Source organism: Hoplias malabaricus, chromosome X1, assembly GCF_029633855.1.
Source record: "Hoplias malabaricus isolate fHopMal1 chromosome X1, fHopMal1.hap1, whole genome shotgun sequence".
Classification (NCBI taxonomy): Eukaryota; Metazoa; Chordata; class Actinopteri; order Characiformes; family Erythrinidae; genus Hoplias; species Hoplias malabaricus.
The window spans coordinates 19,292,481-19,316,472 of record NC_089818.1 but is presented as its reverse complement, the minus strand read 5'-3'; the positions used below and the strand labels follow the sequence as shown (position 1 = coordinate 19,316,472).

The window sequence follows — 23,992 nt, the reverse complement described above, 5'->3', positions numbered from 1 at the left end:
TCAAGAAACCCATGGTTGACATATGTGATAGAGGATACACTGAAAGCAGATAACAGCCCCAATTTATTTTGAAAATGAGTCCCTTGCAACCTCCTGATGGTCGTTCCAACTCTTTGCGCCTCTAGGTAGCCAGCTTTTAAAAAGTTGCTTTTAAAAAACGCAATTGAAGGCACTAAAGGGCAAAGCACCAAATAAAATATAATGTTAATATCACTAAATTTTTTTTTTTTTTTTTTTTTTTGCTGAAGATGTTGAATTGTATGTCACGTCCTCTTCTCTACATACTGTAACACTTGTCAACAGTTACCTTCTATTTTCATTTAATTTCCCCTCTTCATTCTCAGTTATTTCTGTTTTTGTGCATCACTATATGTGACTGGTTGTTGTAACCTCTGATCAGGTTTTGTCAGTCAAATGTTTAAACCCAAACCTACTGAGTTTGGAAGCGTTAATATCTTTGATATGTATCGATACTGCAGTAATTAAAACACTACAGAAATGTTGTGAATAAACTTTCCGACAACTAATCAAAACACTAATGGTGCATGATAAGTCTGTGGCCAGTTTACTTGCTTTTTAAAAATTTGAGTGTTTTATGGTTAACCAGAAAAAAATGGTCATTAAATGTCACTCATATTTAAAAGATGGTAATATTGGCCCAGAAATTCTTTACTGTGCATCCCTACTGGACACCACATGTTTGTGTACCTTACCTTTTCCTCCTGTCTGTGATTGGTGGGTGGTCAGGAGACTGACACTCCAGAGGAGCTGCTCAAGAGGCAGACAAACCTCAACCAGTTGAAGAGGTCATTTTTGGAGACTCGTCCTGAGTCAGGAGACAGCGAATGGGACAGGAGACTGTCCTCTTCCCCTGCTCGCTCTCCGCACCGGGACAACACACCCACCGTACAACCTCTCATGCCCTTACAGGAAGTAAGACCTGTGTGTGACACTGGAAGTGTAGCACATGCATGAAGAGTGAGAGGGACAGCTCACTGTAACAGCTGCTATTGGATTGGCTCACTGCAGAGCGATTAGCATATTTTGGCTTTGTAGAACGTTCTAGACATTTGGCATGTTACAAGACAACAGCGTTTAACACCACTTCTGATTTCCCCAAATATTAGTGGGTATTGTTTGTTTAAAATACTTGAGTAAGTTTAACTGGATTATAATTAGTAATTCTTCAGTAGCTGAACAAATACAGGGCTTAGCTGGGGCTAAGTGAGGGTTTTGCTTATTCCCTAAGCTAATTATCAAGCTTGAGCAGATCTTGAGCCAAGATTTTGCTTGTTTTAAGCCATCAGTGCAGATTTTGCCTTATTTAGGATTTGTCTTGCAGCTTGCATGATTTTTCTCATGACTCATGTACCATACGGACCATGTTCAACACCCACCTAAAGCTTTAACAATCTTGACACTTGTACTTTAGGTTTTCACCAAAGTGGTATAAACTGACACCTTTTCTGTCTTCCTCTTTAGCCTGCAGAAGATGCCAAAGCAGAACCTCCTCAGGATGATTCAGAAGAAAAGCCTGAGCTACAGGAGGCCAGCACCACTGAGGTAGCCCTAATGCCTTAGCCGTTATTGTACTGTCCAAGCACGATGTGTTCTGCATCACTGCTAGTTTCATTGGCCTTGATCTCATGTGATATTTGGGTTTGGAATTTGCTCGTGTAATGGCCATGTCTGGAACAAGAATGTAGTCTAGACACTGCGGGGGAGGGCAGATGCTGAAGTTTTCCCGTTTTCCCACCATTTTTCCCGTTTGCTTAGAGTTGTTGTTGTTGAAAACCACAGAATATCTTTAGCATTATATCATACTCATGCCTGGAAATTGTTTTGGGACAAAATCCAATTCTCACCATAAGAAGCAATTGCTTCTGTGTCTGTAAATACTCTTAGGACCAAGTTATTAATGTTGCCTTTCGCTTGGGTGCTGTGCTATATTTAGCTCTGAATTCTTTTTCTTTAGCATGCATATTATCGTTTAATCTCTTGGACAAGCTCCACTTTGCTACCATGAGAGGAAAACTGTACTGCTATGATGGATGATTCTCCCAGAGGACCTGTTAGTGGCATCTTGTCTTTGTTAAACAAATGTTACATGTGGGCTGGGTGGGTACTCGTGGTTAATTTGCTCCTCCAACGGTCAAACAATGCCCCTGTTGGAGGTCAACAGCCTCATGACTAAGCTAAATCATTATTATAATCTGTAGTGGAGTAATCAGTTTTGGAGAAGGTCTGTTGCAGGGTGTTTAGAGTAACTCCCAACATCACTTGCAACAAACTAATGTTTGCATCAACTAATACAGCATCAACAGCCACCAGAAATGACCAGGCAGGCGATAGTAGACCAAAGCAAGACCTAAACATCAAGCCAATGAAGGAGCAGTCTGACTGCAGTATGGACATCATGAAGACCATGACACAAATTGTAGTCGCGTACATGGTGCAGAGGCCCATACATCACGATATGGAATGGAAAACACATGCTTTGTGGATGTGTCAACGATACTGAAGTCTTTAGTACATTCCCACAGACCATTTTATACAGTGTCAAGAGTGTTGTTTGGTCTCTTAGCTCTCTGTTAATACCTGAACATTTTTATTATTCATTTTTATTTTTGTTCATGACAAGATGCCCCCACTTCTGTTGACACACTAAAAATAAAAATACCAAAACAAATATGTAGAATTATTATTAGTCTTTATTGGTTTGAGCAAGAACCCAGAACAGAACTGAGAACTTGCCGAATAGCAGTGTTTTAAATTAGAGCTGCAACTGAAACAGCGATTTGCTTTTAAGGCAAGATGAGGGCAATCGGATGGAGGGGCAGCTTGGGTCCTTTAAAAAAACCCTTAAACAAGCTTGAGTCCTGTAAATATCCTCACCGTGGGATTATTAAATGATTATCTTAAAAACTAAAAAACCTGATTAGAAAAATGTCACAAGGTGGTATTAGTCAATACTTATTTTCAGAGTAGAAACGTCACAAGCCATTCCATTCTGTCACTTTTATGCTATGTTCTATCAGTTCTCTCACGTTGTCCACTTGAAAGTACTGCCAGATCTGTGAATTGTGTATTATTTTATTAGGTACAGGTGCTTTCTACAAGTTATGTAGTGTGTTTTTCTGTTATGTATAATAGAAAACTTATAAAGTGTAAAGTATCCTTTGCATCTCACAGAGTTCAGGTGTCAAACAAGACTTACATCCTGCAGTTTTAAAGGAGGTGCTGGAGGATGAGGATGCCAGACAGACTGATAAGGATCAGCCACCTACATATGAGGATGAAGAGGAAAAGTTAGCTTCTTGTTATACTCCGGAGAAATCTCCTTTTACTGAGGCACAGGAGGAGGTCTCATCACCTTATGGAGACTGTGAGAAGTTAGTTCTTTATGAGGCTGATAAGCCACATCCTTGTGAGGCTGAGGAGAAGTCACCTGCATATGAGACGGAGGAGAAGTCACATCCTTGTGAGGCTGAGGAGAAGTCGCCTTCTCGTGAGGCTGAGGAGAAGTCGCCTTCTCGTGAGGCTGAGGAGAAGTCGCCTTCTCGTGAGGCTGAGGAGAAGTCGCCTTCTCGTGAGGCTGAGGAGAAGTCGCCTTCTCGTGAGGCTGAGGAGAAGTCGCCTTCTCGTGAGGCTGAGGAGAAGTCGCCTTCTCGTGAGGCTGAGGAGAAGTCGCCTTCTCGTGAGGCTGAGGAGAAGTCGCCTTCTCGTGAGGCTGAGGAGAAGTCGCCTTCTCGTGAGGCTGAGGAGAAGTCGCCTTCTCGTGAGGCTGAGGAGAAGTCGCCTTCTCGTGAGGCTGAGGAGAAGTCGCCTTCTCGTGAGGCTGAGGAGAAGTCGCCTTCTCGTGAGGCTGAGGAGAAATCACCTCAATATGAGGCCGAGGAGGAGTCGCCTCACTGTGACCCTGAGGAAAATGTAGCTCCTTGTGAGGCCGAGAAGTCGCCTCGCTGTGAGGCCGAGGAGGAGTCGCCTCACGGTGACCCTGAGGAAAATGTAGCTCCTTGTGAGGCCGAGGAGAAGTCTCCTCACTGTGAGGCTGAGGAGCAGTCACTTCAGTATGAGGCTGAGGAGAAATCACCTCAATATGAGGCCGAGGAGAAATCACCTCACTGTGACCCTGAGGAAAATGTAGCTCCTTGCGAGGCAGAGATGTCACCTCCATATGAAGATGCTATATATGAGGCACAGAAAGTGAAGTCATCAGAAACACTAGAGAATGCCATAAATGACAGAAAAGATTGTTCACCAGTAACTCAATGCTTGGCTGAAGAGTTACAGTCACCAGCTAATGGGTTAGAACAAGCTAAAAATGAAATCCAGTTGTCAGAATTGGGAAATCACAGCACTACGATGCAGTCCCTCCCACTCTGTGAGGACCGTAACATTGTAGAGCGGTTTATAGATGAGGTTGTTTGTGCTGTTATGGAAGAATTGTTGCCACTCAACGCTCGATTTGGAAACACCATTAAAAGGGAAATGGGAGAGCAGACCACAGTATTTGAAAGCATGTTGCCAGAGTCAACCAATCAGAGCACAGCTGGCCTGGTATGTAGAGCCCAAGAGAATGCTGAAAATTCTGCAATGGCTCCCCCTTCTGGTGAAGCTCAGATATACATGGCAGAGCAGGATCTTATCCAACCTGACTTTGCTGATGCTGCTCCAGTGCTGGCTCCTCAGACTTGTATCGAGGAGGATGACCTTTCTGCTCATATCCCTTTGGAGAAGACAGAAGAAACCGATGAAGAGTTAGAGACAAACAGGTGGTTGCCTGAGATTGTGACAATGAAGGAAGGTGATGCTGTGCAAATGGAGGCTATGGTGACAGCGGGAGAGATGGACTCTGTGCTGTCACTTGCTGCCCAGTGCATGGGAGATGATGATGGAGAAATAGGAGATTTATCTCTTGCGGAAAGTCAATGTATGTATATGATGTATGACAAATCATCAAGTCCCACCATTGAAGAAGATCCCTTGTGTTCTGAGAACAGTCAGGATGTGCTGGAAGAGAAGGAACAGTCCACAAGTTCAGGAAGCTCTACCCCTACCATAAGGTTAATCTCTGAAGATGTTGATAGCTTCAATCACGAAGAGAGAGAGATTTCAGAAGAGATTAGCACTGATAATTATCTTGGCTCATCCACTGAGGAGCTAGAAGATCTGAATGAAGAAAGTGATCTATCAACATTGGGAACTTGTACCACTTTAGTGCAACTTGTGCCATCTCAAGAGGACATGCAAAAGGACGTCATGGAAGAACAATTGCCACCAGATACCGAAGTTGGCGAGGAAAGTGAGGAAGGATTTGGAAGCTCTGCACCACTAGAGACACGAGGAGTAGTCTGTGAAAACAAAGAGAAACCAAACGATAAGAAGGATGTAGAGGAGGATCCACAGGAAATGGAGAGGATGAAGGAGGAAATGAACCCAGTTAGTGCTGCTGCAATGCCTCTCCTAGAGGTAACCAGACCCTGAGGCTCCTGGATGACTTTAACCATTCACTGAGTCTTTCTCGATGCCTGGCACCAGCTCTTGACTAATACCGGACTCCAGAGGGACTTCTCTCACTCTCCTTAGCTCTGATTTCTGACTCCAAGTGATCACTGTAGACTTCAAGAGAAATGATAACCGTCACTGTTTACAGTTTTCCCACAGTGCTCACGTTTGCATGACCACATTTGGATCACAGGATTGTTTAACCGTGACACAATAGCATGACATTTAATAAGTCTGCTGTGTTTCCATGATGAACGTAAATGAAAAGCCTGCATGGTGTTTTGCATGGGTTTGTGCAGGGTTGAACATTAACAACTGCTCAGTTACCAGGGGTGTGTAAAATACATGGTTAGACAGCAGCGTTGTAAAGTGCCTTGTCTGGTTTCCGTATTCAAATGGTGTAGCGTAAGACTTTCAGTGGGTAGGTTGGGCCTGAAGTTAATATTGAACCCTGAAGAGTGTTGTCAGGATGCATGTTGTGGCATGCATTACGTGTGATGTCTTCTAAAATGAAGGTGTTTGAGGGAAGAATCCGGAGTATTAGTAATTAAATTAAGACTGTGATTGAAGGATGTTTCGGTATCGTCTTGTTCCATGTCTCTGACTGATCTCCACTATCTGTGCAGCAGTCTGAAGAACCAGCGCAACCAGTGATGACCACAGAGGTGCCTGTAGTTCATACCGAGACCAAAACCATCACGTATGAATCTGCTGAGGTACAGTGCCATTTACAAGTATTAGCATCATTATCTAATGCTGATGTAAAATTGAGTTTTCTAAGGGAATTTACATTTGGGATGTGTCAAGACATGCGTCAACAAAATGACGAATCAGTTAAAGGAACAAGGGCGCAGGTGGCGCAGCAGGTTAGTGTCGCAGTCACACAGCTCCAGGGACCTGGAGGTTGTGGGTTCGATTCCCGCTCCGGGTGACTGTCTGTGTTCTCCCTGTGTCTGCGTGGGTTTCCTCCGGGTGCTCCGGTTTCCTCCCACAGTCCAAAAACACACGTTGGTAGGTGGACTGGCGACTCAAAAGTGTCCGTAGGTGTGTCTGTGTTTCCCTGTGAAGGACTGGCCTTGCGCCCATTGATTCCAGGTAGGCTCTGGACCCACCGCGACCCTGAACTGGAGAAGCGCTTAAAGATAATGAATGAATGAATAAGTTAAAGGAACACTAGGTAGTATTTTTACCTTTAAATTACAGTTTCAAAGTCCTTGTGATACTTCTCTGACCTGTAATAGAGAGAACAGAGCCTCTGTCATTTCTGCTTTAGGCTCAGCACTGCAGACACTGCACTATGTAACAATTGGGGGAGAGTACGAAACTATCTCCCTCCCTCCCTCTTGATTATAGGATAGTGCTGTAAAGGTGAATTACGGCCTGCAACTGTAGGGGGAGCCTCAGTGCAAAAAAAATCAAAGCATGCTTAGTGTTCCTTTAAATGTTTGGAGATTATTTGAAATCGCTCACTCTTGGGAAACGTGTAGGTCGATGCCAATGGTGACACAGACCCTGGAGTCCTGATGAGTGCACAGACCATCACATCTGAGAACAACAGCACCACAACCACCACACACATCACAAAGGTCAGTGCCCTGAACCCTGTGCATACCCTCTGCATATTAACTACAGCCATGTTTTAACTCAGCTTTCTCTCTCTCTTTCTCTCCTCTCTCTTCTCTCTCTTTTTCTCTCTCTCTTTTTCTCTCTTCTCCCTCTCTCTCTCTTTCTCTTCTCTCTCTTTTTCTCTCTTCTCTCTCTTTTTCTCTCTTCTCTCTCTTTCTCTCTTTTCTCTCTTTCTCTCTTCTCTCTCTTTTTCTCTTTCTCTCTCTTCTCTCTTTTTCTCTTTCTCTCTTTTCTCTCTTTCTCTCTTTCTCTCTCTCTCTCTCTCTCTCTCTCCCTCCTTTTAGACAGTGAAGGGAGGCATCTCAGAGACACGAATTGAGAAGAGGATTGTCATCACAGGAGATGCAAATATTGATCATGACCAGGTACGGAATCTGTCTGACACTTGTATACTTTCCTCGTCCAAACCTAATTTATGGGCTTTTGAATAATTTGAAAAGAACGCTCCACATTGCATGTTGAAATTGAACAAATGGATCATTAACATTGTTAATTCAATGACTGATTATTCTTTCTTGCCTTATTCTGATGATCCTCCTGTGTGCGCTGTGTCCTCTGTCTCCCCCTGGTTTTCTTGCATGGGATTGCTCTGAGCTAGGCTCTGGCTCAGGCTATAAAAGAGGCTAAAGAGCAGCACCCAGACATGTCAGTCACCAAGGTAGTGGTTCATAAAGAGACGGAGATCTCACCTGGTGACAGTGGCCAGTGACAGAGGTAAGGGGGGACACAGGTGTGTTAATACATGGTGGACTCGGCATGCTCATTTCAGCTCTCTGCTCTTTTTAGCTGTTTTTTTTTTTTTGCATTCTGTGTTTGTGTGTGGTTTGATGCACAGCTGTGCTCTGTAGCAGGGTGGTCTGCTTTTGCTTGTTATTGTTATTTCTCATCTAATTTAAGGTTGCCTCACAATGGAGGGACATTTTTAATAGAGCTGAATGGTGCGCATTAATTTAAAAATTAAATGACCAACTCCTCAACTGATTCAAACCATTACACCATTTATTAGACTTCCACTATAAATGGCTATTAAATGATTTATTCCTCAGGAGGCATGTTGTGAAGATAAAAGACTGTCTGCTTGCGTAAGAAAGAGGAAACTGAAAAACCAAGAGTACTTTTAATCAAATAAGTATTAAAAGATAAAGAAAATATAGGCCCTACACTTGTACTAGACCTGGTAGACCACTGAAGCTGTTATCTTCAAATGACTAGTACTTGAAGCTTTAATCTTTGAGACTGAGGAGAAAGTCAAGCTCCGCTCGTGTTTCAGATCTTGTTTCAGTACATGCTTCTACTTTGTGTAGACAGCTCTATGCCATGAGTCTGAAACAAGCTGTTCCTGAGAAAAGGAAATAGACAGCAAAGATGCCTTTGTGATAGATCAGTTAAAGAAGGCGTCTGACATGTGGAGTGAGGTGGACTGATCAGTCTCGTTTTTACAACCAACTTCTGAGACTGAACTTTTAAAGAGGGGTGTGTAGGAGCCGTTAACTTTACAGCCATTAGTGTGTGCATGCAAGGTTGGCTTTGGAAATAGGAAGCTTTCTGGATGCATGGGCTTCTATCTGTGTTTCGTCGCTCTCCTCATCAAGGTCTGCTTTTGTTGCTGCACCACCATCACTTATTGCTTTTTTTTTCCTCTTGTTTCCAGTGTATGAACGGCACACTGTTTACCTTTGTGTGCTATTTCTCACTAACATTCTTCTGTTGCCTTTGGATTAATAAAAATAATAATGATAATAATAATTAAAAAAAAAAACAACCTCTAATGCTGTATGAATGAGTGAAACATGACCTGTTTATGACTGACCTGAGAACAGTGGGGCTTCCTGATCTATACCACCCTTATTTTTTAAAGACGCTTTATTCTGTCAATGTGAATATGGGCTGATTATGGTGTGTTGTGTGTGGAGAGTCTCTATCTGCATGCTAAAGTCTTGAGTCCTGGTTCTGAATGATTTGCGTACGTCTGTAGACTTTGACTTTAGTCTAGACCAGGGGTCGGCAACCCGCGGCTCTTTGATCCCTCTGATGCGGCTCAGCTTTCGAAAAGAATTAAGAGTATTTAATTAAAATGTATTTTATTTTGTTTTGTTCATTTTCAAAATGTAGTTATATGAAGATTATTGCGATCTTGTAACATCTAAAATATTTTAATGTTTAAGATATTTTTGTCGCTCTTAATACACCTCACAACTTCCAACATGCGACACCCGCTAGTGTGCGGTTTCTTGAACTTTTTGACCGCTGACTGCACGGCGCTAGTAAAATAATGACAGCACGCAGAGAGAGGACAGCGTTTTTGTTTACTGCCAGTGGATAATTTATTTAATAATTAAGTTTTTTTTCAGACATTGAGTATTTTACTTAACCATCAACACAACGTCTTTTTTTTCGGAGTTAAAAATGTTTTGTTGCATGCAGAAATGTTATTTAATTTTCTCTGCAATCGTTCATTAATTTCATAAATGTAACACAGTATAGTTTGTTTATACACAGCGCAAAGGCACAGTGTTATTTCATTTAAAACTTCAAAAGGGTTTTGTGGCTCCCAGTGTTTTCTTTACTGTGTGAAACAGGTCCAAACGGCTCGTTGAGTGGTAAAGGTTGCCGACCCCTGGTCTAGACGCACTTTGAAGGACACTTCAACACTTTTTTAATCTAATCTCTCGCTGCCACATCTGTGGTCTATGGCTCTTGTCGATTAAGACTTGAACAAGGCTTGAAACCTGTTTTCCAGTATATGGAAAAGGACAGAAGCTTCTGAAGTAATAAATCAGAAGTAATAAGAAAACTATTCAATGTAATGCGTTATAAAGTCTTGCACACAGAATTGAGCAACACACCATTGACTTCTATTTAAGTTCTGAGTGAGTTCTCTTCTGTAGTTACATGGAAATATGTGGTAACCGACAGCATTATACCGAAGCAGTAAATGGAGATTAGATTACAAAACAAGGGAGTGTTCCTGCACTAGTCATAGCTTTTGTGCTGATGTTGGACCGCCATGTTTCTCAGAATGCTCTTTAATAAGACATCCATGTAGCGTTTCCCCTCGCCGCCGGTTTATTTGACTTACGTTTACCTCCACATACGCTGACCACTCTGTAATTTTGCATTTAGGACTAAGGGCCAGTCTGAGAGAGAGAGAGGACAGTTCCGTCTTTCGCCGTGCCATCAAAATGGACGCCTCCCTCCTCTGAGTCATGACCTCGACCCTCAGACAACAGTGGAACGAATCCTCACGTGCCGGGACAGTGGGGAATAACCATTCAGACCCACTCTACGCCTCAGCCTCGTGCCATTCCACATCTGAGCCATCCACAGGATGAGGACGCCAGCTCTGCTTCTCGATGGCATGCTAAAACTTCACCGCTACCAGCAATAACGTCAACAGGCCACAGACTCATCTAGCACTCAAACACGATCCGTTCGACTGCCTTAATCAGATGTTTTTAATCATAGTGTTTAATTTATGCAACTTAAATATATTTATAGTCAAGCACTCCAGCTTAAACATCGGGGACTGTTAGGGAAAGGTGTTTCAACATGTGGGAGGTGTTTCAAATGAGGTTATGCAAAACTGCAGGCAGTAACTCCGTGCCAACTGCATTATAACAACCCACCCTCTTCGCTACATTGTTCCAGGTCTTTCTCCAGTGAGAGCCACTTATGCTGACCCTTAATTAACCTAGTGGTTTTTAACAGACGACGTTGAGCTCTGTGACTAGGGAAACCAACTGAGTCTCTGCTTGTAAACTGAAACCACGTTAATTCTCCGCATGGAAATGTTTCTACTTTCATCACAAGCTTTTATTTTCCTTTCTCACCGAATGGTAAATTTATAAACAGCAGCAAAGTACTAGAAAGAGACTATGCCACTATTTGAAGGGCTTCTTCTGGTTTTCGTGATAACCAGCAAAACCTAACTGTTTTCTTTTGTTTGTTTGTTTGCTTGTTTTTAAATCCCCTCCCTTGTTTTTGCCCTGGCTGAGACACAGAATGGACCAGAATGTGATGTGCGGCTAGAAATGGTGCTTCAGTGCATTCGGGCTTTTCTTGACCTGGTCCCATGTGTCAAAAGTCGGGACAGAACCAATCCCGTAGTCCTCTTCTTACTCCTAAACACAGCCTCTGTTATACCAATGACATTCAAATAATGTGATTTATTTTTGTTTTGTTTTGTTTGTTTTATTTTTGAATAAAATATCATTGAAATCAACTGAGATTTCCAGCGAAATACATTTCTTAAAAATGTCGGTAATAGGAGCGTTTTGTTCAATTCTTTTTTTAAAGGGAAATTCGGGAGTCTTTGTGGGATGAGAGGGAGTGGACAAACAGCTGGACTGTTGTTGGAGTTGTGGCCACTAGGTGGTGTAGTGCTTTAAAGAATGATTCAGTTCTCCTTTGAGTGAAACTGAAATGAATGAAGACGGTTTAGAGCGAGATCCTTTGGGAGACCTTCTACATATGTTTTTTAATTATGACCCAATACCAACCATTCTGCAAGGACGGTGTTATGAGGCAGTGGTATGGAGTATTGACTTTGGACGAGAGGAACTCACACATCACTCAAACCGAAGGCATGTTATAGACGTTCTTAGGGTTTTATACCTAAGTAGCATCAGTGTCATCAGATCAATGATCACCTCGCCTGTTCTGTGGATGAAACATCATGGGACTGCAGTGGATTGTGGGTGAAGGACCCATGACCACCACTGTTGGGGAGAATGTGGTAAAATGGGACGGCTACAGCCCTGCACACTTAATAGGCCAGTGTACAGTAAGCAAGGGTGCAAGTGCGAGTAATTGGACGCTGCCTTTAACAATATTTAGGCGAAAGAGATAGGAATACGAGGATTAATTAGGCACTTTTTAAAGATGAACTAAACCTACTCAATTCAAGTCACAGTTTAAGGTTCTGATGTGAAATTATAAATGAACCGTGTGGAAAAGTGATGTCAGGCTCCGGTGGATGGAGGGTTAGTTAAAGCATGGCTGGTGGCAGTGTGTTCTACCACAGATCTGCTTTCTGAGTTACACAGAGTGGCAGTGCATTACAGTGTACCGCAAGTCTGCTTTCTGCATTTCTTTATCCCTTTCTATCCCACCCTAGTGTTCGTGGTAATAAGTGACATAGTCTGGGTTAAGTGTGTGTGTGTGTGCACTCTCGTTCTGGAATATGGCCTCATTCTTGGCTTGAAAAGGCATAATAATAATGTACCGTTCCTTGTATCCCCAAGTAGAGTCTGTAGCAGTGTAGGATTATGTAGAGCAGTTGTGGAAGAGAGTACCTGTATTTCAATCATTATCCCTGTGTGTGTGTGTGTATTTTTCAGCCGGTTTTCATTAGCAGGAGGTCGTTCCCTCTGTGCCAGACCACACTCCTCCTCGCCTCCGCTCTCCAGAGCCATAGAGCCTCAGGCGTCCCTGAATACTACACTACTCTGTTACTGACCTACAATTCCCAACAATGCTGCTTCAGACTGTTCTCCATTTGTTTGAACAGTAAGTATTTCTATGTGAAGATAAGTGAAAACGCCCTCTGCAGGGAACACACACATCTGGTATTTTCCTGTGTATATGCCGTGTACATATACATTTTAGTTTTAATGTTTTTAAAACCCATAAAATGTACACACCAAGCCCCGATGTGTGTAAACTCCTTATTAATCCACTTAATTTCAGAAGAACTGTTGACTGAGTAGGTGTCCTTTAACCCTTAGGTTGAAATAAAATAAACCACAGTGTGTTCTTGCAGATACGAGCACTTGTAGACATCACTGGCTTGTTGCTGTTGCAGCTCATTAGACACGAATAAAGCTCTAGGCTTGTGTTTTAATGCTAAAGATACTTCCAGATAAGATGGCTATCAGTAAGATGAAACATCTGGTGTTGAGTAGAGAGAGAGACCTGCTTGGGGTTTATTAGCTGTTTCACATTCCCTCTAGTCTCCAGGGTCAGCAGTGATGACCTGATAACATCTGTGTGCATGTGTGTGAGCAAGTGTATGCGCTTCCACAATAAAAGCACATTCGTTTTTAATGATGTATACAACTTAAGTGCATTCAGCCCAAAACAAAAGCTTTGATTAGGCCACGTACCAACACCGTTCCGTCTCATCTCAGAGGAACTGAGGAGAGTTCTGTCACTCCACAGAACAAAGTCCCTCTGCTCCCAGCACAATGTTGTGGGGTTTATAGCCCAGTGGGGTCGACACTTGGCATTGAGCATGGTGACCTTAGCCTTGTGCGGTTGCTCCGGAGCAGACAATTACTTTCCATTCAAAGCTAATGGCAATAATTATGAATAATAACTACACATAATGGATATGGGCAGTTTCTATAGTATTGTAGTGGGAGCTGGTATGAGGCTACCTTTGTTCTTGCGAGGACACAAAGCCATATGTGTCTAGAACAGCATACCACATAAGCACACACACACACACACACTTAAGCAGTTCATGGCTGCAACTGTCTCCATGTGTGTGTGATCTGTGGTGCATAACTCAGTTTAATTAAATTCCTCAGCTTCTCATTCTCTATCTCCTAAATCACTCAGAAGCTGAGCCGTGTGTGTTTACCAGGTATATATCACTTTGTGGGGACCAAAACTTGTTTACACACTCACACTGTGTGGATTCTGCTGGTCCCCTCAAAGTCAGTCATTACGTTTTAAAGGAACACTAGGTAGTATATTTTTTACCTTAAAATTACAACTTCAAAGGCACTGTGATGCTCCACTGTTCTGTAACAGAGAGAATACAGCCTCTGTTTGTCCTTGTCCAGGCTTGAAACTGCAGAAACGGCACTATGTAACTTTTGCAGGAGGGTCAAAAGGGTCTCCCTTTTACTCTTTTATCTAGTGGAACTCCAGTGATGGATCTCCAGGCAGTACATTTGCAATCTAACAAACTCCCCTTCAATACCCTTGACCTCAATGATTGGGTGAGCAGGTACCTACCAGTTTTTGGCTATGACTGAGTCACCTACAGTGTAGTTTTATTTAGTTCCCAAATTTCTACCTCAAAAGTTTAGATGCAAAGTGTCTTGTGTTTGCCTAGCACTCACTCACTCATTCGTGTTTAGCAGGCTGAGGACTTTCCAAAAGGGGGCGCTGGTAGCATTGTTTTTGACACTCTCGCATTTTCAAAGAAGCCATCTTTGTATGTGTTTACTTGTATCGTGTTGTTATATCTTTTGCCATATTGCCAACCCTTACTGGCCCTAATTTTCTCTGTGTGCTTGTTATGAGTGCCACATGTCTTCTGTCCTTGCCATGGTTCACACACTGTCCTTGGCTCTGCAGATCTGCCCTGAATCCAGGCTTTCTTACTGTGGCTTTGAGGACTTAAGTGCCCTCTGAAGACAAACTTGATTTAATGCCCCTGAGCATGCTAAATGCTCTAATGTCATTAAAAGCAGTTCTGGGAAGAGTTTCTCTCATCTCCAGCCGTCATCGTGCAGTAATCAGCTCCAGATATGAATGAACACACAGTAATCAGCTCACAGCCTTCTCTTCTTTTAGATCTCCTCTTTCTTCAGGCTTCACTTCTTCTCATCTCTGCTTGTCTCGTCTCTTGTCATCGCTCTACTCTCATTTAACGTCTGTAGGTTTTTCTCCTGGTCTTTGTGTCATGTACAGCGGTTCTAGGCTTGGAAATAGTATAAAGAATAAAGATATAGAATATGGAGATATATTACCCATATAAATATCAGGAGGGTGGGGTCAAACACATTTCCTCCAAGACACATGAGGCTACTGCTAAAGCAAGACTTTTGAACAGTTTTAATGCATCAGAGGAGAAAGCAAACTGCTTAGATCTGTCACATCAACGGACTGATGCCTGTGCTGGCCCGCACCATGTGCAGAAATATGAGGGCAAAGGAGGGGCCATCCTATCCACCAAGAGAGTGAGGACTGTGTTCTCTAGGACCCCCAGCTTCGAATGACTGGGGACCAAACCAGTGATCTCCTGATTATAGGGCTAACACTTGGAGCACTGCACCACTTAGGAGCCCAACAGCCGATCATTATAATCCACAGATTCAACTTGGCATGTGTTTTTTAAGCCAGATGTCCTTCCTGACACAACCCTCTCATTCGTTCAGGTTTTGGGACCAGCATTTTTCGGACTATGGGAAGAAACCAGAGCGCATAGAAGAACGCTGAACTGACTGAATGTAGACACTGGGAGAAAACAACTCCTCACAGGCAGTGACCCAAGGCGTGGATTGAAACCGGCCCCCCACTGCATACATTCATTCATTCATTCATTATCTGTAACCCTTATCCAGTTCAGGGTCGCGGTGGGTCCAGAGCCTACCTGGAATCATTGGGCACAAGGCGGGAATACACCCTGGAGGGGGCACCAGTCCTTTACAGGGCAACACACACACTCACACCTACGGACACTTTTGAGTCTCCAATCCACCTACCAACGTGTGTTTTTGGACTGTGGGAGGAAACCGGAGCACCCAGAGGAAACCCACGCAGACACGGGGAGAACACACCAACTCGTCACAGACAGCCACCCGGAGCGGGAATCGAACTCACAACCTCCAGGCCCCTGGAGCTGTGTGACTGCGACACTGACCTGTTGCGCCACCGTGCTGCCCCGCTGCATACATATGATTTGAAATATAAATCATTAGTTAACACAGCTCCAGGGTCCTGCGATGGTGGGTTCGAGTCCTGCTTTGGGGGACTGTCTTAGAGGAGTTTGGTGTGTTCTCCCCGTGTCCATGAAGGATGTGAGTGTGTGTCTGGATCCACCGCGACCCTGAACTGGATAAGGGTTATATACCATAAATGAATGAAAAAATCTTTCAAATTTATTTTCAAAACCCCCCAAAAAGGGTTCAAACAATCTTGTTTTTTCTTAATATCGAGTGCTGCTTCTCTCAGCGTGGTTCATATCAGTGAACATCTGACCAGGACAGAGCAAGTCTAATGAGATCTTCTCCTGCAGATCTGTCATATCAAGTATTAAAGAAAGGCTGGTTATTATACAGTCAAAGTCCCTGTGATGCTGGTACAAGAGCACAATAAAGAGATCCAGCACCCGCCGAGCTGATCTCAAGATCAACACAAAGCTCTCAGCAAGAAAGACCCGCTGCCCAGGGCCTAATACAGAGCGGTAATTAAATCTTAAAACAATGTGGACGTTAACATTAGAAATAATACAGGCTCTGTTGAGGATCTCAGCAGGAGTTCAGAGGAAGAAAGAGAGATTTGAGGATTTTCAATGAGGACCCAGTTATTTCGAAGCTATTCCACTGGATCACAGATAACCACATCTACATAGTTCTGGACAAAACCAAAAAATGGGGGATTTAGAGCTGTGTGTTAGTCCCACTTAGAGTCACTGAGCTCCACCTCCAACAAAGATCAGAGCCTTTCCCTCAGATCTCTACATACACTGTGTAACTGAAATGGACTGAAGCTTTAATCTCTAAACCTAACCCTTTCTCTCTGTCTTAATCCCCCTGTCTCTTTCTATATTTCTTTCCCTCAAACACTGTTTACTACATTCTCTCTCTTTTGGTGCTTTTCCTTTGCATGGTAGACACTTGGCTTGACTTGGCACGGCCCGACTCACTTTTCAGTTCTTGGTCCCTGGTCACTTTTCCTTTGGTCTGAGATGCTCCATTCACAAGTCGACGGAGAGTCTGATACCGTCGGTGCGTTAAGCTGTACTGGCTCTGGTACTGGTCCGACATGAATCCTATTTATACACGTCATGCCAAAACAGCAGACTTCTGATTGGTCTTTTTGAGTGTCCGTGAAATTGCTTTACCCGCAGCAGTAGGTGGTTCTTGGCCATGTTACTTGGCCAAAGGCACTAGAATCTCCTTAGAGCGTCTGACGATGCAAATCATCACCCCCCCCCATGCCCCCATTGAAATGTAGCCAGTGATGTTGCAAAACACCATCTCTAAGAGGAACCACAGGCTTTGAAAACCACAACAATAGCAGCAGTAATGGTGAGTGCTGTTTACTCATTGTGTATTCACATGTTGTTGTTTTTAGAGACTGATGGCGCCCCACGAGGAACTGAAGTTCTCACAGATCAGTAGTTTTTAATGGTCCTTGTTGCACATCCATCTCTTACTGGAGTTTTTTGTTGGCCACCAATCCCTGGAGTGTCTGAACCATTTCAAAAAACCACAGTGTAATTTTACAAGCTGCCGTTAAAAAAAGTTGCATAAATCTCTACTGAGGCTCTGATATTTTGTAGAGTTGGTGCTGGAGGTCTGCATTTCATTACATGCCTCTCTGGCCAGTCAGTGCTCTGCAAGGTTTACAGGTCATTTAGTCCTTGTTCAACTTGCTTTGAACTGCTAGCAAACAAGGACTAAAGAATGTACAGGCTCTTTGTACTAGGTACCAATGGAAAAGCAGAAAGACCAAGCCAAGCCAAGTAGGTACCTTGCAGTGGAAAAGCACCATCTCTCGCTCTTTCTCTCTCTGCCTCTCTGTTTCTTACTTTCTTTCCACCACTAGTGAAGCCATATTCTGGTGCTGGAGGATTGGTTCTGGACCACAATCACACTGCATCTCATCCCAATGATACCACTTAGTGCTCCATCACTCTAGATGAAACCGTTCCATTTCTCCACAGCCTCTAGCCCAGGCTTTCTATCCTCTAGCCCACACTTGCCATTGAGCACGATGACCTTAGGCTCATATGTGGCTTTACTAGCATCCCCCATTCTATTGCTCACTGCTTTTCTATGGTGATTATATACGCTGTATGAACAGCAGTACCTTTTCAAACATTGTCCAGTTTAAAATTTCAAAACTACACTTTCACCACAATCCTTCGACTAGTTTTAAAAACAATTTCCTGTGTTTCTTCTCGAAGATTATGAGACTGTTGTGTTTGTGGCTGGTTAATATAAACCCTCTGTCCAGCTGCTGTCCGAGAGGGAATAAACATTAAAGCGTATCTTCTGTCTCTGTCCTCATGGTCCTGCTGTTTTCCACATGCTTTTCCAACGCTCCTGCCTTGTGATTTTTTGGTCTGAGTTGAAGGTCTAATGAACGTGACCTCTATAGTCTGCATGCAGTCAGTGTCCATCTTCACCCCCCAACATCTCACCCCTCGAACCATCTGAATCAACACAAACGTGGACTGTGAAATCTTAAAGGCTTTATAGATTGTTGGTTGTGACTGATCTTTAAAATCATTAATATGAAGACATGGTCTTGCAAAGTTTAATATCAGTTTATGAAGCATTTTGAAGTTTGTACTGATGTTAATGGCAGTTAGTGTCCCAGCCACACAGCTCCAGGCTCCAGGGGTCCTGGGTTTGGTCATCACCTCGGGTCACGGTCGGTGAGGCGTTTGTTGTGTTCTCCCTGTAGCTGCATAATTTTACTCTGGTTGCCAGTTTCCTCCCACAATACAACGCATTTTTAGGTGAATCGGCTGTGTGAAATTGTCCACAGGTGTGAGTGTGTGAGAGACATGAAGCAGTGTGTGTCTGGTGTCCTGTCCAGGGTGTGTTCCTGGACTGAGTAATTCAAATTTGTAAACGAGAACACTCAGTTATAGGAAAGATTTTTTTTAAACACTATTCAAGTGTCGCAGTCACACAGCTCCAGGGACCTGGAGGTTGTGGGTTCGATTCCCGCTCTGGGTGACTGACTGTGAGGAGTGTGGTGTATTCTCCCTGTGTCTGCATCGGTTTCCTCCGGCTGACTGTCTGTGAGGAGTGTGGTGTGTTCTCCCTGTGTCTGCGTCGGTTTCCTCCGGGTGACTGTCTGTGAGGAGTGTGGTGTGTTCTCCCTGTGTCTGCGTGGGTTTCCTCCGGGTGACTGTCTGTGGGGAGTGTGGTGTGTTCTCTCTTTGTCTGCGTGGGTTTCCTCCGGATGCTCCGGTAAGTGGATTGGCGACTAAAAAGTGTACGTGTGTGTGTGTGTGTCTGTGTTGTCCTGTGAAGGACTGGCGCCCCCTCCAGGGTGTATTCCTGCCTTGCGCCCAATGATTCCAGGTAGGCTCTGGACCCCCCGCGACCCTGAACTGGATAAGGGTTACAGATAATGAATGAATGAATGAACTATTCATTGTCTGTAACCATATATCTCTTTCACTTCTAAATCACTCACTTTTCAGTCTGGTTTAAGTCCAAAAAGCATTTCTCAATATTCTGCACCCCTCTAGTCAACACTTGGCATTGAGAATAGTGACCTTAGGCTCTTCTGTGACTGCTACAGAACGTCCCATTCTCTTAAAATGGCTTCAGCACCGAGACTATTGTAGAAAGTGTGTTTACAGTCTTTAGGGCATGGAACGTCTTGGCTGTGTACGTGAAGTGTACGGCTAATGTGTAACTGGCTCTGAGAGAACAACTCTTAGAAAGTGGCAGTAAAATCGAAGTGTATTTGTTATTTCCCGATCCCTCTTCTTTGGCAATGTTAGAAATGTAGGCCGGACTTTAGACAGTGTTTTCAAAGTGTTTATCAGAGCCATTCTTTCACTCGCACAAGATTAAATAAAGCACATTTCTCATTTCTCACTGCAGACTCTCTGTCTGCACCACGCCTGCTTCACATTAACATTCATCAAGAGCCACAGAAAGCCTGCTGTTATTAATCCAGCGCATCAAACTCCAGCCTAATTACACCGAGACAAAGGGAAGGAGATGATAAAATAAACAAACACACATATTACACTGCCATTGCACTGACAGCTTTAAACTTGATTCATATAAACAATGGAAAAACAGTACAGTTGAAAGACTTCCATGGAGCTGACCCCCACAGGAGGCTAGATTTTAGAGTGAACCTTGTTTATTTTTAAGGTCCTACACAATATTTCTGCACTGGCAGATCGTTTTATATGATTACACATTTGTGTCCACATGCAGAGACCTGCTAAAATTCATTCATTCATTTAATTGCTTCATTGCTTTCAAGGTAATAGTGAGTCTAGTGGAATAATCAGGCACAAGGCAGGAACACACAGTGGACAGGCTGCCAGTCCTCACAGGGCATCACACACTCACCCAGTCATCCAGTCACACACACACCCAGTCATCCAGTCACACACACACACTCACCCAGTCATCCAGTCACACACACACACTCACCCAGTCATCCAGTCACACACACACACTCACACACACACTCACCCAGTCTCTCACACACACACACACTCACCCAGTCACACACACACACACACACACACACACTCACCCAGTCTCACACACACACACTCACCCAGTCTCACACACACACACTCACCCAGTCACACACACACACACACACACACACACACACACACACACTCACCCAGTCTCACACACACACACACACTCACCCAGTCTCACACACACACACACACACACACTCACTCACCCAGTCTCACACACACACACACACACACTCACCCAGTCACACACACACACACACACACTCACCCAGTCACACACACACACACACACACTCACCCAGTCTCACACACACACACACACACACACTCACCCAGTCACACACACACACTCACCCAGTCTCACACACACACACACACACACTCACCCAGTGACATACGCACTCACCCAGTCACTCACTCTCACAGTTTCCATGTTCTCCTTGTGTGTCTGCGTGGGTTTCCTCTGGAGTCTCTGGTTTCCGCCCCCAGTCCAGAAACATGTTGGGTGAATTGACTTCTCTAATAATGGTGTGAGTGTGCATGTGAATGAATGTTTGTATGTGTGTGTGCCCAGACACAGATTGGCACTGTGTCCTGGGTGAAGCCCTAGTGCCCAGTGCACTTCTCCAGGTGGACAGTCGTTCCTGGTCAGAGTACACTGTGTGCGTTAGGCTGACGCTTCTCACTAGTGTGTGTGTGTGTGTGTGGGGGGGGGGGGGTGGTTGAATGTTGAGTGTTGATTGTAAAGCGTCCTTGGGTTTCTAGAAAGGCGTTATATAAGTGTAATGTTAAATAAATAAATAAAAAATACATTTGATAAAGTAACACATTCTACTTTTCTGGGAAGACTTTACACTAAGTGTTGATCATTTCTGTGAGGATTTGATTGCATCCAGCCACAAGAACATCTGTGAAGTCAGGTGCTGTTTTTAGATGACATTTCTGGATCCTAAACCCCATCCCAAATGCGTTGATTCATGTGTTGATGTGTGGACCTCAGCTGTTTCACAGCCCAGTGCTGGGGGCTGTATGTCACTGTGGCCAGGACTTGGCACTGGGCTTCGTGACCTTAACCTCGAGTGAAACTCCTCCTGAGCCTCCCGTGCTGTTTTGTGTTTTTCTATGGAGATTACACAAGCTGTGTGTGCGGACAACTGGACGTCTGTGTCCACTGTGGGTTCACCTTAAAGTAGCTGAATTCACAGTGGCTTTATTAGTGGTGCCTACACACTTTTGGACATAGTGTGTGTGTGTGTGTGTGTGTGTGTGTGTGTATAAGCGTTTTCATTGGCCAGGATATGAACTATCTAAAGTCTTGGTTAAGACACAGCACAAGACGGGCCTTCATACAGTGTGTGTGTGTAAACTGTGTGGTGTGGTGGTGTTGGGTCAGCGAGGTGTTGAGCTTTAGATTTTCCTCTGAGGGGATTTTGTGTGTGTGTGTGTCTGACTGTCTGTCTGAGAGAGAGAGAGGGAGAGAGAGAGAGAGAGTCAGAGTTTGTTTGTGTGGATGAACTGAATTTTAACAAAGGAGGGAGGAGTGTGTGTATGGTGTGTCAGGACATGTCACAGAAAAAGTGTGTGTGTGTGTGTGTGTGTGTGCGTATGATAGACAGAGATGGAGAGAGAGAGGAAAAAGTGAAGGACACTGTGTGGGTCAGTGATAAATCACCGTTTGCTGTGCTGACAGACAGACAGGAAACACTTCACATCAAACGCATGGGGTCATGTGCCTGAAGTGTGTGTGTGTGTGTGGCAGTATTAGAGCACAGTGTGGTTCTCAGCTCTTTTGCCAAAGCTAATATTTTCTCTTTTCTGTTGACGCTCATCTATTAGCAGTTTTTACAGCGTTGTGCTCAGTGTAATAATATTTCACCATTCAATACACGCTCCCCCCAGATCAGCTCCAGCACCCTCTCACACACCAGGGGCCAGAGCAGTTTAGAATGCTTTCTTTGTTAACATGTAGGCGTGTGCGTGTCTGTGTGTGTGTATTTTTGAACAGGTAGTGTTCTCCTCCAAGTGTATTGAGGTCCAACACATTGTGTTAGCGGCCATTTGAAAAGCAGTGATCAGAAACACTTTTTGGCTTTTGGTGTGGGACGGAGCAGTATATTGCAACAACCAAATGCTGTATGAATATTTTTATTAAAACAAGCCTTTCTTTTATCCACTCAGCCTTTATTATGTCATTAATTATTATTTTTTTTTTTTTGGTAGAGGAGTGTGGTGTGTTCTCCCTGTGTCTGCGTGGGTTTCCTCCAGGTGACTGTCTGTGAGGAGTGTGGTGTGTTCTCCCTGTGTCTGCGTGGGTTTCCTCCAGGTGACTGTCTGTGAGGATTTTGGTGTGTTCTCCCTGTGTCTGCGTGGGTTTCCTCCGAGAAATCTGCTGCACATTCCCTGCAAAAGGTTACATTTTGTCTGCTGTAATCCCAAATACATTCAAATACCCTGAGAACTGGACTCTTCTTTGGTCAGTCCTTTTGTCCTGAGAACACTTTTCTATTTTTCTTTCTCCATCAGCTCTTGGATTGTCTTATACATATTTATGAATCTTCTTAAAAATAAAATAAATATATATATATATATATATTTATATATACGTGTGTGTGTGTGTGTGTCTGGTCAGTTGGGAGGTGGGTCAGGCTGATTTCTCCACTGTTTTAGCCTTTAACCTTTCCTCCGTCTATCTCAGTCATTCAGTAGTAGAGTGCAGACCAGGAACAGCTTCTGCTCTCTGGGCTGATTACACTCAGTGTTTGAGTTAGAGTCTGTCTGCCCTGCTCTCCACTGGAACACATAACAGTTCAGGTGCAGACAGACGGGAAACTGGATGCCATTCATGGATAGTCATCGGGTTAAAAGGATAATTCAGGGATTCAGGTGTGAGTGAGTGAGTGACCGAGTGAGTGTGTTAAACTGTTCACAGGTGTGAGTGACTGAGTGAGTGTGTTAAACTGTTCACAGGTGTGAGTGTCTGAGTGAGTGTGTGTAACTGTTCACAGGTGTGAGTGTCTGAGTGAGTGTGTGTAACTGTTCACAGGTGTGAGTGTCTGAGTGAGTGTGTGTAACTGTTCACAGGTGTGAGTGTGTGTAACTGTTCACAGGTGTGAGTGACTGAGTGAGTGTGTGTAACTGTTCACAGGTGTGAGTGACTGAGTGAGTGTGTGTAACTTCACAGGTGTGAGTGACTGAGTGAGTGTGTTAAACTGTTCACAGGTGTGAGTGTCTGAGTGAGTGTGTGTAACTGTTCACAGGTGTGAGTGTCTGAGTGAGTGTGTGTAACTGTTCACAGGTGTGAGTGTGTGTAACTGTTCACAGGTGTGAGTGTCTGAGTGAGTGTGTGTAACTGTTCACAGGTGTGAGTGTCTGAGTGAGTGTGTGTAACTGTTCACAGGTGTGAGTGACTGGGTGAGTGTGTGTAACTGTTCACAGGTGTGAGTGACTGGGTGAGTGTGTGTAACTGTTCACAGGTGTGAGTGTCTGAGTGAGTGTGTGTAACTGTTCACAGGTGTGAGTGTGTGTAACTGTTCACGGGTGTGAGTGTCTGAGTGAGTGTGTGTAACTGTTCACAGGTGTGAGTGTCTGAGTGAGTGTGTGTAACTGTTCACAGGTGTGAGTGACTGAGTGAGTGTGTGTAACTGTTCACATGTGTGAGTGTGTGTAACTGTTCACAGGTGTGAGTGTCTGAGTGAGTGT

General features: G+C 43.9%; 1 protein-coding gene across 4 annotated transcripts in view; it reads left to right on the top strand.

Moving 5' to 3' along the window:
* The window catches only part of LOC136675372 (band 4.1-like protein 3), a 51,478-nt gene extending 40,130 nt beyond the window's left edge, over window positions 1-11,348 (top strand). For 2 of the 4 annotated variants that reach the window (XM_066651874.1, XM_066651875.1), the window contains exons 16-22: window positions 748-933; window positions 1,483-1,563; window positions 6,135-6,224; window positions 6,996-7,094; window positions 7,419-7,499; window positions 7,733-7,848; window positions 10,258-11,348. In XM_066651874.1, coding sequence (XP_066507971.1) covers window positions 748-933; window positions 1,483-1,563; window positions 6,135-6,224; window positions 6,996-7,094; window positions 7,419-7,499; window positions 7,733-7,843 — 648 coding nt within the window. In that variant the 3' untranslated portion in view covers window positions 7,844-7,848; window positions 10,258-11,348. The remainder of the gene's footprint in view (window positions 1-747; window positions 934-1,482; window positions 1,564-6,134; window positions 6,225-6,995; window positions 7,095-7,418; window positions 7,500-7,732; window positions 7,849-10,257) is intronic. The other 2 variants (XM_066651877.1, XM_066651878.1) reach the window with 2 other exon arrangements.
* The last annotated feature ends 12,644 nt before the right edge of the window (window positions 11,349-23,992 follow it).